We start from the raw sequence: 16119 nt of genomic DNA on the forward strand, positions 1-16119 counted from the left end.
GAGGAAGGCTTGCGAGGGAATGACGAACAACGAAGCTCTCGATAACAAGTAGTGATAATAAGATGATCTACACAAACACCATCCCGGGAAACAAATTATAGCGAACCCGCGCCCAATTCCAATCCTCATCCCCTTCCCCAGCCCAGACCGTCTCCAGCAGCTGCCTCGCCTGCGGAATATGCCCAAACCCCAGCGTACTCTCCATCACCATCAGACGCTCCTTAACCACCATGCGTCGCTCCAGATCTAGACTACACGCCCCGGCCATGACCAACGGGAAGAGCAGGGTTCCTTCCACCGGACTGCCATAGGGGACCGCCATCACCGCCGGCAGGATGTGGGAGAGAGCCTCCTCGACCGCTGCGTGGTACGGACTGTATCCGTTGACGATCTGATGCAATCGGAGGCGGACCGCCCACTCGAACGCGGTGACGGCGCGGTCTGCGTCTGGGCTGCTTGTACCGGGGCCTGGATCGAGTGTCACGTCGCTGTAGGTGTCATCCTGCACACGCCAGGCGTCCAGCTGCGAGCGCACGTGCGCGGCCGCAGTCTGGAATCCTATCTCCGAGAGTTCGTCGACACGGTGACTGCGATGAGCAGCAAGCAGATTAATGCGGCCGAGATGTTCGAGCAGAGGACCGGGGATGCCGGACACGGAGTCAGTGGAGAAAGCGCCCCCGCGGAGGGACTGCGAGAGGGAACGGGGATGCGCCCCCGTCACATCTGCCAGGCGCTCTCCGGCACGCAACAGTGACGGTCGGCAGCGCGAGACGGTCGACATGGCATCCAGGTAGTGGAAAAGGTGCATGCAGAATGACCCTTCCGGGGTCGACTGTAGCAGGGACATGGACTCAGACGTCACGAGGCTGGACGCTGCTTTGAGATGCCATGTCCAGGCGCGCGAGGTGCCGTCCAGTAACTCGGCCAGACAGAGGAGGAGGATGGTGGCACACGTCTCGAGCGAGAATGGGCGGCCGCGCTGCTGGGCCATGCGACCACTCACTTGGGTCAAGGCTATACTCGGAGGAGGGAAGGGAAATCAGCATGTTTCTGTGCCTATTTTGGGTTGATGTGGGACAATCACCCAGGTTAATCCTACTATAACTTACCTTTGCCCTGATGCGCCAATGCCCTACGCCAGATTCCGGGATAGACGCGTCGCCAGTGGCAGCCGCTCAGTCCTAGGACCACACTGGTCATAGTTTCTGACGCAGCAGCCATTGGCAGCAGGATGGCGAGGAATGGGTTCCGCTCGCGACCAGCGGTCGAACGCGACAAGGCTCGTGCCACGACATGCACAAAGTGATTGAAAAGCGACCGATCCTCGTCGTGGTGAAGGTGTGGATTGAGATAACCGGCGGGTGGCTTCACCGGTCCAGGGAGCCAGTCAGCGTCAAGCAGGGATGGAGAGGCGATGGCAAGCGTCGGATCATCAAAGAGAGTTGCCAGAAAGGATTCGGAAGAAAAACTCGGATCGGGCTGCGGAAGACAGTCCGAGACAACAAACTCCAGAGTGAGGCTATCGGCGGGTTCCGATGATGATTGTGTAGGCGACGGTGGTGGAGCAATCGTGCGGCTGGCAGCAGACCCCGCTGGGGGATTCCATTCACATTGTATGCTTAGACGACGGCAGTCACTACATCGGGGCCGGATCTCGTCGCACTTTTTCTTGCTGCAAACTGTTAGTGATTGTCCTATCTGGTCGGATTGTGATGGATCAGTACCGGGCCTTGCAGGAGAGACACCCGCCCCGTGATCTCGAGGCCCTGGGTCTGCGGCGAGCCAGCGATTGGGCTTCTGCTGCAGGTCGTCCTGGTTGCTGGGGCTCACAGATATGTCCCAAGCCTTAGGGGTCAGCATGCTGCATATTCGCCAGGAACACCGCCATACGGGAACAACGAGAGCAAGGTGACTGGCCATCACAGCGCTGTTTCTGTCGCTTATCAGCCTGCGCCATCTCACGACCCAACCCACAGCACTTACGATGACTGCACATCGAGCGCAGACGGAGGTAGAGGATACCATAGTGGCAATGGATTATGGTGTACTCAATCGACGAACTCAAGCGACGGGAGAGTAGGAAGAAAGGGGAAATACCAGGTGGTTATCAGCTCCCAAAGCCGACGGAGAGGGGGTCTGATAAGCCCAGACAACCGGCGATTGGATCACTATCGCGATGGAGAGGGCACGAGCGTAGATTTTGCGGGGTACATGAGCATCGATAAGATTGCGAATGAAAACTCGCACTAACTGGCACTGGGTGATCGGCGTGCGGGGGGCATGCATCGTGCTGGTGCCTCGGTTATATGATCAGAGGACAGATAGCCAGACAAGGATGATCTAGACAGAAACCCTGGATATGGTGTATGATGTTATATTCTAGTACTTCCTAGTCCAAAAGGGAATCTAGTCCACCTAAGACGTTCCATTATTCATAGGCCTGCACCCAATTGAGAAGCCTATTGTAGCAAATAATCTGAAAATGGTACATTGGCTCGATCCCCTCTCCCGACAGAGTACTGAAGCCCTAAGTTGGGCCCTGAGAACCTAGTTGAGAACACCCTATGGATATGACTTTGCTAGATTCGACTTATTTGCATATTGGTCTCAAGCCCCGTTTCTGCAGTGATCGCTCTCTTAGTCAAAATGGCCGAGTGTTCATGAAGCTGATCCCACGCGTGGGCTTCGAAACAGGCTTGTCGACTCAGCAGCACCGCACGTCTGGTGCGTAATCGCATCTCTGCCTCATACTCCTCGATTGCCTCCTTGAGCCCTCTGCCGCCCGTATAGACCAACTGGAGGGCTTGCACAAGCCTTAATGCATCGAGTAGCCCATGATTCGCTGCTTCTCCCCGGTCTGCATCTTGTCAGCAGCAGTACTAATCATCATCATCATCATCATTTCCCTCTAGCAAACTTACACATCGTCATCGCATGAGCAGCATCCCCGGCGAGAGTGATCTGGCCGCGATGGTTGTCCCACTCCAAACACTCCCAGTCCGCCAATTTGATCTCCGACACGGGGGTGGTCTCCGGAATACCCTCCACGACCGAGCGCAGACAGGAGACGAAACCGACCGCGCGTCGCTTCATATTCGCCAAACGCGCAGCATCCGTGGCACCAACTTCGTCATCTGCCCCCTTAACCGGCCACGACATGCAAATCTGCGCCCGATAATGCTCGTCAGAAGACCCTGCCGTTCCATTGGTCCAGGGGGTCTCGAGCAACGAGAACCAGAAGAACGCCCCCGAGCGGGGATGGCAGCCCTGGAAGAGTAACGGATCCAGTGCTCGCAGCGGGCGGATCTCCTCGGGGGAGAGATCGACCGCTACACCCGTGAAGCGAATCGGTAGGATCCGGTTGCTGTGCGCATCTGGCCGCAGCACTCGCCGCACCATCGACCGACTTCCCTCCGCCCCGATGACTATCTTTCCTCGCACCCGAGTGCCGTCTGCGAGCACAAGAGAAGGGGAAGGGTTGGGTCTGTTGTCGACTTCCACGCTCACCGCGTGCGACTTCCATTGCACGTGCTCTTCGATGCCGCGGAGCAGCGCCTGGCGCATCTTCTCGCGATTGACGCGCCAGCGGATGCTAGGCGGGATTTTGAACCTGGGTTCGCCGGTGGCAAGGTTGATGAAAAGGAAGTTGCCGTTGTCATGTTTGGCGACTTCGGGGTCGACTTGCACGGCCTCGATGGCTCGCAGGGTCTCCTCGGGGAGGATGTGATGGATATACTCCAGCGCCCAGTGTAAAGTGATGGCCCAGCCTTGACCGCGGGCAGCTGGCGTTGCGTCGCGCTCGAAAATGCGGAAAGGTATGCTCAGCTATAGAAACAGAATCAGCCCGAATGGATCGGTGCGTTGATTCATGGTGCACACATCACGATCGTACCTTGTGCAAGGCCTGGCCTAGGGTTAGGCCGACGATACCAGCTCCAACAATGAGAACCGGCTCCATTCGTATGTAATGAGATTGTGAGCTCCTGGAAATCAAAGAAGCCTAGCAGACCTCCCCGCCAACAGCGAAATTGTCGTAGCACTTCGCTTAAGTACTCCGTATAGTCTTCGTATCATCTTAGGGTATGGTCGGCTATCTGCCCTTCCGACCGTCGCATAGATAAGCTGCAGGTGCGGGGGTGACAGATTCACTGCATATCAACTGCCGAGTGGTGCCGATACGAGTCACTATCAGAACCACCCACCACCTACTATTAAACCACTATATCCGGTTTCCATTATAATAGCTGGGTCACGCTTGTGAATTGAGATAGACCGGACGAAACACTCCGACTAGTCATGTCTCATGAAGCTTTGAACCCCATTCACCCGACTGTCCTCCCATACCTGGACCCAGTCTTCATCGACCTGTACAATAAGCACGTTGCCAACACCCCCAATGGACCGATCGATCTCGCCGTCCTACGCTCCAAATACTCAGTTCTCTACTCTTACGGGACAGGTCCAGCGCCTGAGCCCGCCCAGATATACGACACCACCATTCCGGGTCACAATGGTGATCTGATCCCCTGTCGCGTGTACGAGCCTGACTGTCCGGGGCCTTGGCCGGTACATCTCGACTTTCACGGTGGGGGTATGTACCCCCTGCTCTCCGACTTCCCGATGATTATCACCCAAAATCATCTCCACACCGCATACTGATGAACAATGAAACAGGCTGGGGCCTGGGAGACCTCGAAACCGAGTCCCACATCTGCAAGCACATCGCCGTCAAAGCGCGGGTGGCCGTCGTCGACATCGCCTACCGCTTGGTCCCGGAGAACGCGTTTCCCATTGGGATCCAAGATTCATTTGCTGCCCTCCAGTACTTGACCTCCAACCCCGCAGCGGTCAATCAAAAGTTCCGCAACCTGGACACGACACGGATCTCCCTGGGCGGCGTGTCCGCGGGTGCCAACATCGCGCTGATCCTGGCGCACCTCGCTCGCGACCACCAGATTCCCATCCGTCTGGTCGCGGTGGGAACCCCCGTCATCGACGACATTTCCAAATATGCTACCGCGGCGGAGTCCCCGTTCGCCTCGATGCGCGAGATGGAGTTCGCTCCGACTCTCAATTGGGCACGGCTGAAATGGTTTGATCGGTTGAAATGGAGCAGCCTCGGCCGCGAGGGGAGCGACAGGCAAAAGAAGGACCCGAAAGAGGAGGAAGAGGTCAAGTGGTATGCCAATGCGTTGAATGCGCCGGACTTTACGAACTTGCCGCGCACGGTGCTCTATACCGCCGGCTGCGATCCCCTGCGCGACGAAGGCGAGGCGTATGCGCGGAAATTGATCGAAGGGGGCTGCGAGGTCACGATGCGGCGGTTCGCGGGGGTGCCTCACCCGTTCATGCACATGGATCAAGGTGAGTCCTGGACGCGTGTGGTTTGTCGTGTCAGCGAGTCTTGCGCTTACTCGGAGTATAGATCTTTGGCAGGCGAAAGAGTTTATCGACCTTACTGCAGGTCACGTGAAAGCTGCATTGCATTCATGACGGAGGGAGGATGTGATAACTAGACAGGAATAGCTGACATGACGAGGTGTAGTGGGACTATGTTATTATTAGCTGAACTGTGAGGGAATATTGTCATCAACACTCTAGAGTGATGCCAAATCACATCTCAACTGATCGCAGTCTCAACGTAATCAGGATATCTCTGCAGTCGAGTAATTGGTGCCACCGCAGCTTTCATCTTACATTTCAAAAACATTGTCTCATATGTAGTCGCGACTGCCACACAACCAACGAAGTGAAATGGTGAGTGTTGGTAGAGACGAGTGAGACAGTGTGGTTGGAAGTGATACTGGCACGTAGCGTACCCTCACCCTCCACGACAACGGCAACTCCTATTCCAGAACGAGGCGTGGAGGTGCGGACAATTAGTCGGTCGCACAGATGACTCTGCAGCATCGATACGTTTCCTTGATGTCATGTCCGATCACCGGATCCAGATGGATCTGCATCGTGCTCCATCAGCCCTGCCACCGGTTTTCCTATTATTATCTATCCTCTGCAGCGGGGTCTATTCTTAGAACCTAGGACTTCCATTCTAGGTCTCTGATGATGACGGGTCTCGGAGGTGCATCAGCATCCGGTGTCTCCGCTGCAGTCATGGCTGCTCTGGCAGCAATGACTGCTTTTCTTCGGTCGCATCTGGTGGATCTGGTGACAATCCTCTTCGGTGCTCTGACATCCGGCTCACCCAAGAGACGCACCCCATGTCCATACAATGGGGTTATGAACATAGCGTGACCATGATGGGGTGGCGGGGTGTAAGACATGCATGCATGCAGTGAGCCGTCGCTGCGGCGTCGATTGCGCCCAGCCTCAGCTTCCAGCCCCCACGCTTGACAAACTGAACCAGGTTGCTGAACGATGACCCTCCGTAGAAGCAACAGCAAGAAGAGAAGCAGCCAGCAACTTGTTGCAACAGAGGGAAAAGACGGTGAGGTTGGAAAAGGCCGCATAATGGTGGGCTGACGGGACGGCATCGGGCAGGGATCGTCAAGGCGCAGCCACTCGATCGCCAAGTAATTGCCGCGCCAAGAAGGGATCATCAGCAGGCCAGATCCATCCATTCCCGGGTGGTTGTTTTTTTTTTTACTTTGCGGGGGATGTACTGTGTTCACTTACTTATAAAAGAGGGTCCGTTTCTCGCCTGCCCACTGCCATTTCCATCTTCACACAGCATCAACATCCACTATCAAAACTAAACAATTTACCCCTACTTATCTACTCCTCCTTACACCAACCACATCTTTCCACCCACCTTTGAACATCACCATGCAATTCTTTCTCGTCTTGTCGACCCTCCTCGCAGCGACCATCTCCACGGTCCTGGCGTTCCCCACCAGGCGCGCCGATTTCAACAACACCCGCATCGTCCAGCTCCGCCTGTTTGGCGTTCCAGGCTGCTTGGAGCTGAACGAAGGAGAACTGGGCATCTACGGCGACGCCCTCAACCAATGCCTGACCTGGAGCGACGTGACTGTGCAGTCCGTCAGCTTCGAGGGCGGTGTCACGGGCTATGGTGGTAAGTCCCGCTCCCATGGATGAGTCTCCCCGCTGAGAAACATCCCCTGACATTTTCTTGTGTGTCAGTGCAAATCTTCAACGATGACACCTGTACTTCCACCCCGTACAATGTGACCACCCCCCAATGCCTGGACGACGCGTCGGGACTCGCAAGCTACAAACTGGTGGCTGTTTGAAATCTCACACCGAGAGAGATAAGAGTTTTGGCCTGGCCCAACTACCACCCCCAACGTGGTTCCACGATTCCGGGGACGTCTTGGCCCTGGCTCAAATTGATGAATGATTTAATGTACAGAGCGAGAGGGAGATAGAGTACAGGATCTGGATGAAACTTTATGATCATGGCTTTGCGGATGATGTTTCATGATGATAATAATGATGGATGGATGGCTTTATGGCCACTCGACAGACACGAAGGATGTTTATATAGGATTTGTCACTTAAACATAATATAGATAGTTTTATTTTTGGCGGAGATGTATTTCCATATCAGCAGAAAAGAAATAGGAAAATGTAGACTATCAACTATGATAGTCTTTGCTCTTTAAATCGAAGATCACATTCCAGATACTATTCGAGATCAATATCTACGGTACGGGGAGAGCCTGTCATTATCATCCTGTGGCACGGGAACGAAGTTGCTGTGAATGCAGGTAAGGCGCAGACTGTTGTAAATCATCTAGCCAATGAGGGCAGGCCGCCTCGTGGATCAACATGGTCCTGCATCGTAGTTTTCACTATCCATTGCTCATTAATCCCCATGTACATTCTAGGTCAATCACTTTTGAGATTCCACTTCATGGCTTAGCTTCTTGCTCCTGTTGTACGTCGCCAAAGGAAGGCCCGGACATTTCCAGCGCAAAAAACCCCCGGCCCGGGATAAGGTAGTAGCCGGCGATCATTCTCATCTCGAGATGAGGACGCAGTGTCTCCGCAGTTGTGAGTGGCGTGGAATCGGTAGGATCATTAGCCGACTCGGTAATGGAGATGAGGTCCGGGGAATGGTCCGATGCGAGAGCGGCGGCCAAATCCGAGCTCGTATCAACTCTTAAGCCCGCGAGTTCTTGCATCTCATTTAGAATTTGCCAAGATACAAACCTGCGAGTCCTTGTATTGGGAACCACATACCTGAGATCCCATTTAAGCTCGTTACCCAAAGTATAGTCACCGAGGTACATGTACTCCACCATTCGCTTCACAGTAGCCAGAGAGAAATCCGGGATCTGGACAACGTTGGTGCGACTTTCCTTCTTCAGTGTTAGATATGACACCTCGTTGGAAGCAGTGGGAGTGGCGGGCTTTACCTTGAAATTGCTCTTGCAGGCAAGTCTTGATCACCTCAGATCTATTCCAGACCACGATCTTGTGCACGGTAAGCTTTACCCCTTCACACTCTAGTTCCAAGTCACATAGCTCCCCTGCTTTGGCATCCTCGAACCTTCCAGAATTGGTGGACATTTTGAGAGGTGAGGAGTGACTTCGAACCGAAATTGAGGTGGTCAGACAGTGCTGCAAGATGACCGGGCCGGCAAGGTGGGAACTCGAGGCTTGGACGCGTCGTCAGAGTGTGGGGAATGAGGCTTTGGTGTGGATGTTAATGTTTCTAGTCAACCTCAGTAGTCAAGGTCAAACTATGAGAGGTGTGCAGAATAATGCGTTCGCCTTTTGTTGACACGAAGATGGATGACAAGAGACGCAACTTCTCCAGTGAACGAAAGACAGGAACAGAGAGTGGAGAGAAAGTGGAGAAGTAGGTGAGCAAAGTAAGTAAGAGAAGAAGAAGCGAAAGTGGGCAAAGAAACTTGAAGTGATGTGGTAGAGTTGACGGCCTCAGGCACAATGACTGGTCTGCGCCAGGAGGTTCTCAGGTGAATGTAACACGCCCAGAGATTTCTGGCCTCTGCCTCTTGCTTCTTTGTGCCCCTTGCCAATACTAAAACAACCCTACTTACTTGTTATCACAGTAAGCAAACAAACTTGAAGATGAACCCATGCAACTCATTGGTCTTGTCAGAAACTCTTGGACTTCTTTCAAGTTCCTCCATCGCTACTGGTACCCAGTCAGCTGTGTATAATATAAGCCGCAACCCCTCTAACCGCCTCAGACATCCTCCAAAACACATATTTCCCCAATATCACCATCGCGTGAAGAAGCGAGTCATCCTAAGCCAACCCCTCCAACTCCAATCGCCACACATCTCCCAACCGCTCATTCGACTCCGCCAGCCCTCCATGCACGACAACACTCAACGTGCTCGCCTCCAGAATATCCGCAGCAAACCACCCCCTCGGCTCCGGCTGGTCCCCCTCGACCTCAGCCAGCACCCACCGACCCACCTCGAGATCAAAAACCCAGACATCTCCCAGCATTTTCCCGGCCCCCTGATGCCCCAAACTACTGGGATCATGCTCCCCGAACATCGTCACTAAGGTCGACCGCCCCTGCAACCGCATCGCAAGCAAACACCCCACGCTCCTAGCACTAGGGCCCGACACCCCATCCGCGACATACGCAATCGTACTCCACGCATCCGCGAAGGGATCATACACGTCCACCGCCCCGCCCTGCTCGCTCGTCCCGTCGAACCCATTCATCCGGTACAGCTTCCCCTCCGCGAAGGCGATCGACGCCCCGCCGCGGGCCGGGCCGGGGGCCGGGGCGCACTCGCGCCAGCGGCGGGTGACCACATCAAACGCCCAGAGGTCGCGGAGGCGGCCGGTGGCCGGACAGCCTGCGTGGAGGTAGAGGGTGTCCGTGCCGTTGGTCGTCAGGGCGTGGTAGCTTCGGCCTACCGGGAAGGGCGCGTCCGGATCCGATGGGGTGAGCTGCGTCCAGACGCTATCGATGGAGTTGAAGACCCAGAAGGAGCCGTTCTCTTCGATCGGGGCCATGGCGGTGCCGCCGCGGCCGGAGAAGATGTAGAGTTTGTTGGCGAGGGCGGTCGCAGCGGAGCCGACTCTGGGTTGCGGGGCAGTGGTGGAGGTGGAGGTTTGACTTAGGTCTGTGGGGGTGGTGGGTGATGCTGGTTGGGGTGAGTCTTGGGTTCTGAACTGTACATTTTGGAGATTCGAGCCTAGACTGAAAGCATGCTTACTGGAGTTCAGATGGAGGGAGTACACAGCGGAATCGACGGGTTCGCGGGGCCGCAGCTCGCCGCCGTAGATGTAGGCGTTGTCGCCTAGGATGGTGAAGGTCTGCGATGACCTCTTGATCGAGGTATCGGACAGAAGCTGGGTCCAGACAGCGCGAACCATGATGACTGGATTTGTTGTCGCCGGTTTTGGAATGATGTGAAGGGGGACGGGTGTCTACTGAGGGCTGAACGGTGGCCTGTGAAGTCGAATATATAGCCGGCGATACTCCCTGGGTCGAACTCGTATGCCGCTGGGGGTGGGTCTGACGGCTCTGTATCACCGTAAAGCTGATACGGGCGTAAAATTTGCCCCGATGGGGTTTAGAGCCATGGTCTTGGCATTGATCGGATTGATCGACCGTCGGTTTTGATGACCCTCAATTCTCCAGTTCATCGTAGCGGGGTTTTCTCTATCCATGCCGTGCCATCCGCATCATGTCCGCACACCACCACATCGATTGGCTGATTGATGTCCAGCAGCTTCAATTTCGAGATGTCTTCGGGCACTGCTGGCATAACCAACGTCACCGCCCGTCCTTGGGACCAGTATCCCGAGATCTGCGAGATGATGCGCTTGGCGAGATGGGTGGGATAGTGCGAATGCTCGAAGCCTCTGGTCTTTCTTTCAAGTTCCGGCCATACAATGGTGAGGATGTAGTCGAACAGGGTATCGGATCGCCATAGAAAGACAAATTGAAGAAGGCACTCTGCCAGACTGAATGTGTAAACATCCGCCGTGCTCGATGTCGTAAAGTCCAGCGTGCCTATAATTTGACATGCGCCATGCGCCAAGTCGTCAAGCTTAGCTGTAGAAGAATCTGAGTTTCGGTCGGTGGGAGACCCATCAGACATGAACGCCCCGTGGGCTTCTTCGAACATCATCTCGCAAAGGATACAGTAGACCGCGTTCATCGCATCACGATGGCTAGGGTATGCCCAGTGGTAGGGAATCGAGATATCAACACACGATACTTCCTCCGTCGCTGCACCGACACCTCTTTTGCCGATTGGCCTGCTCTCTTTCACACGCGACCTCCACACCTCCAGCCGTTCCTTCTGAACCGTCAATAAGCCCAGCAAGTGGGGACCTCGCACAAAGCCCTCTTGTGCTTCCTCATACTCGTCCGGTGCAGAGCATCTCCCAAGCATTGTATTCAGCACATTATGCGCAACAGGACCGATTTCTCTCGACGAGTCCTGGATCCGGTACGTACTGGCTACCGAACGGAATACAATCAGCCGGGCGCGTATCTCCATAGTCTTGACCAAGATATCATAAATGAGATCATCTGTACTCATCCCTAACACACAGCTGAGATACAGATGATCGGTGGGATCTGGAAAGCAGTTCGGGCTGAACGAGCTGACCCCCTCGCCCTCGAGGAGCAGCGAGGGTGGCTTCGACAGGCGATGGGAGACACACAAGCGGTGCCACATCTGCAAGGCCCCGATCCCGTCAGGGGAGCGCATGATGTGCTCCCGGCATTGCGACACAAACCGGAGGGTGTCCCAGACTGCTAGACGAAAATTGAGATGGTTTGTCGAGGCGTGGTGGTAGTAAGCGAGGAGAACGAGGGTCCGCAGGATCGAGGCTGCATTGTTTAAAACATCGCTTGCACTCGCAGTGCGGCAGAGTTGAAGTGCGCGGTCATGGTAATTGCGTGCTTGGCGATGATGGCGGGAATCGACCAGAGGGCTAAACACAGGAGTTTGATGGTCACCCACGCGGTGACGACTCTGGATCTGTGCGTTGAGCATGGAAAGGCTGGAGGCCGAGATGCAGACAGCGGCAGCACGAAGGTAAGAGGCGTCGAAGATCTCCTCCACAGACGTCATCGACAACGCGGGCAGCAGATGGCGTACATGATCCTGGAAGTGGCTCAGATAGCGGACCTCCAGGCCATCTCCAAGGTCTGGAGAAGGGGAAATTCCAGCTGCGGTGAAGTCACTGAAGAGACGGGGTTTGGCCGGCGGACCGTTTTCACTACGAGCCCTTCTCGAGGCAGGGGCGGGAATTGCCGCCGCAGGTGACGCGACAATCACCTGCGTATGTCGCTGAGAAGTAGCTTGGCCGATGTGTCGGAAAGTCAAATTCACCCCGTAACTGCACTCCAGCGATAACCGGACACAGGCGCGGCAGTGAGGTTTAGCTTCATCGCACTGGTAATCCATCAGATTGGCGGTCCATGGAGCACAATTTACGGCAGACGCACCTTTTTACCTCTCCGCCGACATGACTTGCACCCTGAGTGCTTCCGAGTTATCTTGCTTGGCTTTGTATTAGTCGTAGTCATGCCATTGGGAGGCATGTTAGGTGCGGAGTCGGTAGTAAGGCTGCTGTTTCACTGGCATCTTGCAACCCGACAGTGGAGTGTGGGCTGGTGTCAAGATTCGGAGCCAGGAACTCGGGAGGCTGCCCTGACCCTCGGTTACAGTACCGTTACCACGACTTGCACTGCCACCTTCCCTTTGGTGGCGATGAATTACGCCTACTAGCCCGCTCTTGACGTAACGCGCTAATACCATTACTGTACAATACGCATCTAGTCCGCACCTTGGGATCATTCCATCTTGTAAACCGGGGAGGATGATGACTCGGAAGAATAGTTCTACGACTAGGTGAATCATGTATGAATCACCTTTCCTGATTGGCTGCCGAGCGATACGATCTACCAATGCAGTTTCTAGACCATCGGCGCACGTCGCAGGAGGTCGGAGATAATCGGGGCTAAACCCCCCTTGATCTCAGAGATAAGTTAAGATATAGTTATAGTAGTTAATAATAGATTCGAAAAAAAGCTATATTTTAAGATAGTATATAGCTAGTATTAACAATAAATTACTAAATAAGTAATATTAATACTAATAGTTATCTCAAATATTATACATGTTATTTCTAGTTTATTAAGTCTATAGACTAGTAATTCAATATTCTATTACTCTAAATTAAAAAAGTAATAATAGTAACTTTAACTAGTTCTAAGTATTGAAAAGAATATATTATATTGCCCGGCGCTGCCGGGACCGCTAGTGGGGGGTGTTTAAGACAAATCTTGCCAAGGATAGGTACAGAAAAAAAAATTACAAGAAGCGAACAAAGAGCGCTGATTGCAAAGAGGTGTTAGATCAATCGCTCCATGTCATTTCATTGTAGCAAAGGCATAGAGAGGCCCAGAAGTAAGTAACACCGCACGTTCGAGCGGTCAAGTCAAGAACGAGCTGGAGCTGCACTAAGATGGAGATCCCCAGCAATTCAATCGAGGCAGCATTGTTATCGGATCCATGGATTCGTATTTTGTTCTCTGCTTTGTATAACACAAAAGCTCGAAGAATAACATGCTCCAAACAATGACTAGTATCAAGATTCAGGAAGATCCCCGGAGGATTTTGAGAGGGAAGGAGGGTTCAAAGCCGCAGCAACACATATATGTGCATCCAACACAGCACTACACCAGATGTCCGCACGACTTGAACCCTACGCAGAACCGGTTACTATCTGCCAGATGCAGAAATGAAGCAACCGACGCAGATTACGCAGTATCTGCAGTACAAGCAGGATACTCAAGACGTGGCGACCTGGCTGTTGACAACCGACCCGGAGTTCAAGCCCAAGGGCCCCGGCAGGCTCAAGGGTAAGGCGCGAAAGGACGCAAAAGAAGGCAAACCATCCCCTCAAGGCCCTACCGAGTACGTGCTGACGCTCAAGGAGCTGGTCGAGCGCGCAAAGCGGATTGTAGCCGGCGGCCAGGTCCAAGAGGTGCCGGCATTGATTGCGATCAAACTGCGTCGTTCGATCGTGCGGCGGAGATATCAGCGACGGTACTACGCGCAAGACGGTGACACCGCGTCGAACGCCAGCCATGAGCATTTTGTGAGTGTACTGGAAGAGATGGAGGAGATCCTCAAACCGATCCTGCCCAGGAACACGCGCAAGGAGGAGCAGCCGAGCTCCGACGCTGCAGCGCTGGGGAACATGTTCGAGGCGTTGGAGCTCGAGGAGACGGCCCCGGAGACGGAGGAGCCTTCGTCGAGCAGCAGCACAGCGGCGACAACCCCTACGCCTGAGACGCCGGCAGACGTGATCTGCACGCTCGAGCAGGCAGCTGCGGATAAGCCAACCGGGCTATTTGCGCTCGAGATGGTCATGCAGGACCTGTGGCATATGATGCGTTTCGTGCGGGAATCGTGGCAGCAGTACCGCGAGGGACGGCTTTCCGTCACGGCCGCGGCAATCGCAGGAATGGTGGCTCAGGGGATACACATGAACTCAATGACAGAGCTGAGGGAGGAGGAGATCTTTATTCCCGTGGACTTTGATGCTTGGATCGGATCGCTGCTTGTGATCCGTGACATCCGCCGTGCGGCAGCCAAAGGAGACGAAGCAGATGGCGAGGATTTCCAAGGATTCGACCGCTTCCTCACAGACTTGTCCAGCCTGCCATCGTTGATTGAAGACTTCACCGCACACCGGAATGTAACTGGAGATAATGCTGCTACTCTGCTTGCAGAGCTACCCAAGTGTGACTGGACCGGGGATATGAGTTCCGAGGAACGGCATCGCACGCTGGTCGAGGAGGCCCTCTTGCAACACATGGTGTTTTACCTGTGGCAGAAATCACAAGCACCGCAAGACCTGCCAGTGTGGGACATCCTTACGTATGAAACAAATCAGCTGTACCGTAGCCTCGAACTCTCAATCAATATGGTTATCGCGGCCTGGGCACACATCGAAGTGCGATCGGCCTTGGGACCGGAGCATGGTAAGGCATATGCTGAGCTCCAGGCCTTTGCCGACTCTGCGGTGCCACAGATCTCTGAGCTCCTTGAGGGACACCCTGTTATGCCCGAGATATACCGGGAACTCGAGACTGGGGCGCTGAAGTTTCGGGAGGAGTTACGATATTGGACCAGCCCCGACCTCACTCAGGCTTGCCAGCTGTTGACCGCGCTACCTGAGTTAAGCGAACAGCTCTTGACCTATTGGAAGGTCGGCTTCTATTACGAGGGCATCCGATGGGCCAATGATTTTGGCGCCCTGGTTAGTCTTGTGCAGCTGTATAACGCAGCTAAACAGGAGGATATACTGCCGCCTGGGTGGTCATGGCCCACCGGGCAACGGCTGATGGCGAGATATCCTGATATGTTTGTTGAGAGAAGGCCTCCCAGATCGCGCCGGAAATACGAGGATGCTCTGCGCAGGGTATACGGGTTTCCCGCCGATCGAGGGCGTGAGATGCGGCAGGTCTGGCAGTTTACCCTGCAGGTGAGCTTGCTCAATAGTCTCGACATGTTCAACTGGACCGCAGCTGAGATCTCGCGCGTTTTGCAGGAATCACGCCTGTGCCCGAGCTTGGCCGCGTCCATGAGGAAACGAGGTGGCGAACCCAATCTCCGTCCGGTCGATGCCCTGGAGCGACTGCGCCAGTGCATCGAGGACGAAGTGATTTTGATCAACGATACTGCCTGGTTTCGCTATCACGTTGGCGCCTGGAAGATAGTTCATCGGCTATACGAGATGATGGCGACGCTGTCTGGTCCGGACGACCAGAGGATACGCGAGTGGGAGCTTTGTTTGCACTTTAGGAATATCTCCTATATAACTATTGACCTCTTTCATCACCCAAGGTGGCGGGAGTTGCTTCAGCAGCTGGCGCAATTCATGCAAGAGGTTTTCCCTTGAGCGTACGAAGAAGAATCAACACTCAGAACCAACTGAATACATTCTCTGAGCAAAGAGTTCGATCCTGGGCATTGGTAATGCAATTTATGATGTACTGTAGAATCGGAGAAATTTCCTGTCAATCAATCCCTCACGGAACAACTATACTCTACTACTCCACGTCAATCTGAGGTTATATTTACTCAGTACGGCTGATATTGTCAGTGTTCGCAGGTCATATTATGAGAGGCGTGTCAGAGATAGGGATTATGATAAAATTGATTTTGAAAG

General features: G+C 54.2%; 9 protein-coding genes across 9 annotated transcripts; 3 read left to right on the forward strand and 6 right to left on the reverse strand.

Annotated features, from left to right (window-relative positions):
- Positions 1 to 67: 67 nt before the first annotated feature.
- BP01DRAFT_339434 (Zn(II)2Cys6 transcription factor) lies at positions 68 to 2025 on the reverse strand (the record flags this gene model as incomplete). The annotated part of the gene is made up of 5 exons (XM_025573366.1): positions 68 to 1014; positions 1110 to 1672; positions 1725 to 1845; positions 1891 to 1933; positions 1984 to 2025. 5 exons carry the CDS (start codon positions 2023 to 2025, stop codon positions 68 to 70), a joined length of 1716 nt encoding a protein of 571 aa, XP_025432036.1.
- Positions 2026 to 2579: 554 nt separating this feature from the next.
- Positions 2580 to 3958, reverse strand: BP01DRAFT_294777 (FAD-dependent oxidoreductase; the record flags this gene model as incomplete). The annotated part of the gene is made up of 3 exons (XM_025571789.1): positions 2580 to 2857; positions 2922 to 3825; positions 3893 to 3958. The coding sequence occupies 3 exons, from the start codon at positions 3956 to 3958 to the stop codon at positions 2580 to 2582; spliced, it is 1248 nt and encodes a 415-aa protein (XP_025432037.1).
- Positions 3959 to 4296: 338 nt separating this feature from the next.
- BP01DRAFT_382232 (alpha/beta hydrolase) lies at positions 4297 to 5493 on the forward strand (the record flags this gene model as incomplete). Its single annotated transcript, XM_025577357.1, has 3 exons — positions 4297 to 4591; positions 4675 to 5364; positions 5426 to 5493. 3 exons carry the CDS (start codon positions 4297 to 4299, stop codon positions 5491 to 5493), a joined length of 1053 nt encoding a protein of 350 aa, XP_025432038.1.
- Positions 5494 to 5785: 292 nt separating this feature from the next.
- BP01DRAFT_34887 (uncharacterized protein) lies at positions 5786 to 6974 on the reverse strand. The gene is made up of 2 exons (XM_025573735.1): positions 6955 to 6974; positions 5786 to 6810 (listed from the first exon to the last, which is right to left on the reverse strand). The coding sequence occupies exon 2, from the start codon at positions 6576 to 6578 to the stop codon at positions 6036 to 6038; it is 543 nt and encodes a 180-aa protein (XP_025432039.1). The 5' UTR covers positions 6579 to 6810; positions 6955 to 6974; the 3' UTR covers positions 5786 to 6035.
- BP01DRAFT_382233 (uncharacterized protein) lies at positions 6784 to 7211 on the forward strand (the record flags this gene model as incomplete). The annotated part of the gene is made up of 2 exons (XM_025577358.1): positions 6784 to 7033; positions 7102 to 7211. 2 exons carry the CDS (start codon positions 6784 to 6786, stop codon positions 7209 to 7211), a joined length of 360 nt encoding a protein of 119 aa, XP_025432040.1.
- A 621-nt stretch (positions 7212 to 7832) lies between these two features.
- On the reverse strand, positions 7833 to 8493 carry BP01DRAFT_382234 (uncharacterized protein; the record flags this gene model as incomplete). The annotated part of the gene is made up of 2 exons (XM_025577359.1): positions 7833 to 8282; positions 8374 to 8493. The coding sequence occupies 2 exons, from the start codon at positions 8491 to 8493 to the stop codon at positions 7833 to 7835; spliced, it is 570 nt and encodes a 189-aa protein (XP_025432041.1).
- A 352-nt stretch (positions 8494 to 8845) lies between these two features.
- Positions 8846 to 10424, reverse strand: BP01DRAFT_34935 (Kelch repeat protein). The gene is made up of 2 exons (XM_025573749.1): positions 10131 to 10424; positions 8846 to 10058 (listed from the first exon to the last, which is right to left on the reverse strand). Exons 1-2 carry the CDS (start codon positions 10288 to 10290, stop codon positions 9199 to 9201), a joined length of 1020 nt encoding a protein of 339 aa, XP_025432042.1. The 5' UTR covers positions 10291 to 10424; the 3' UTR covers positions 8846 to 9198.
- A 135-nt stretch (positions 10425 to 10559) lies between these two features.
- On the reverse strand, positions 10560 to 12463 carry BP01DRAFT_294811 (Zn(II)2Cys6 transcription factor domain-containing protein; the record flags this gene model as incomplete). The annotated part of the gene is made up of 2 exons (XM_025571791.1): positions 10560 to 12329; positions 12383 to 12463. The coding sequence occupies 2 exons, from the start codon at positions 12461 to 12463 to the stop codon at positions 10560 to 10562; spliced, it is 1851 nt and encodes a 616-aa protein (XP_025432043.1).
- Positions 12464 to 13680: 1217 nt separating this feature from the next.
- On the forward strand, positions 13681 to 15849 carry BP01DRAFT_391390 (uncharacterized protein; the record flags this gene model as incomplete). Its single annotated transcript, XM_025578080.1, has 1 exon — positions 13681 to 15849. One exon carries the CDS (start codon positions 13681 to 13683, stop codon positions 15847 to 15849), a length of 2169 nt encoding a protein of 722 aa, XP_025432044.1.
- Between the last annotated feature and the right edge of the window lie 270 nt (positions 15850 to 16119).

The sequence above is a fragment of the Aspergillus saccharolyticus genome (assembly GCF_003184585.1).
Source record: "Aspergillus saccharolyticus JOP 1030-1 unplaced genomic scaffold BP01scaffold_12, whole genome shotgun sequence".
Taxonomy (NCBI): Eukaryota; Fungi; Ascomycota; class Eurotiomycetes; order Eurotiales; family Aspergillaceae; genus Aspergillus; species Aspergillus saccharolyticus.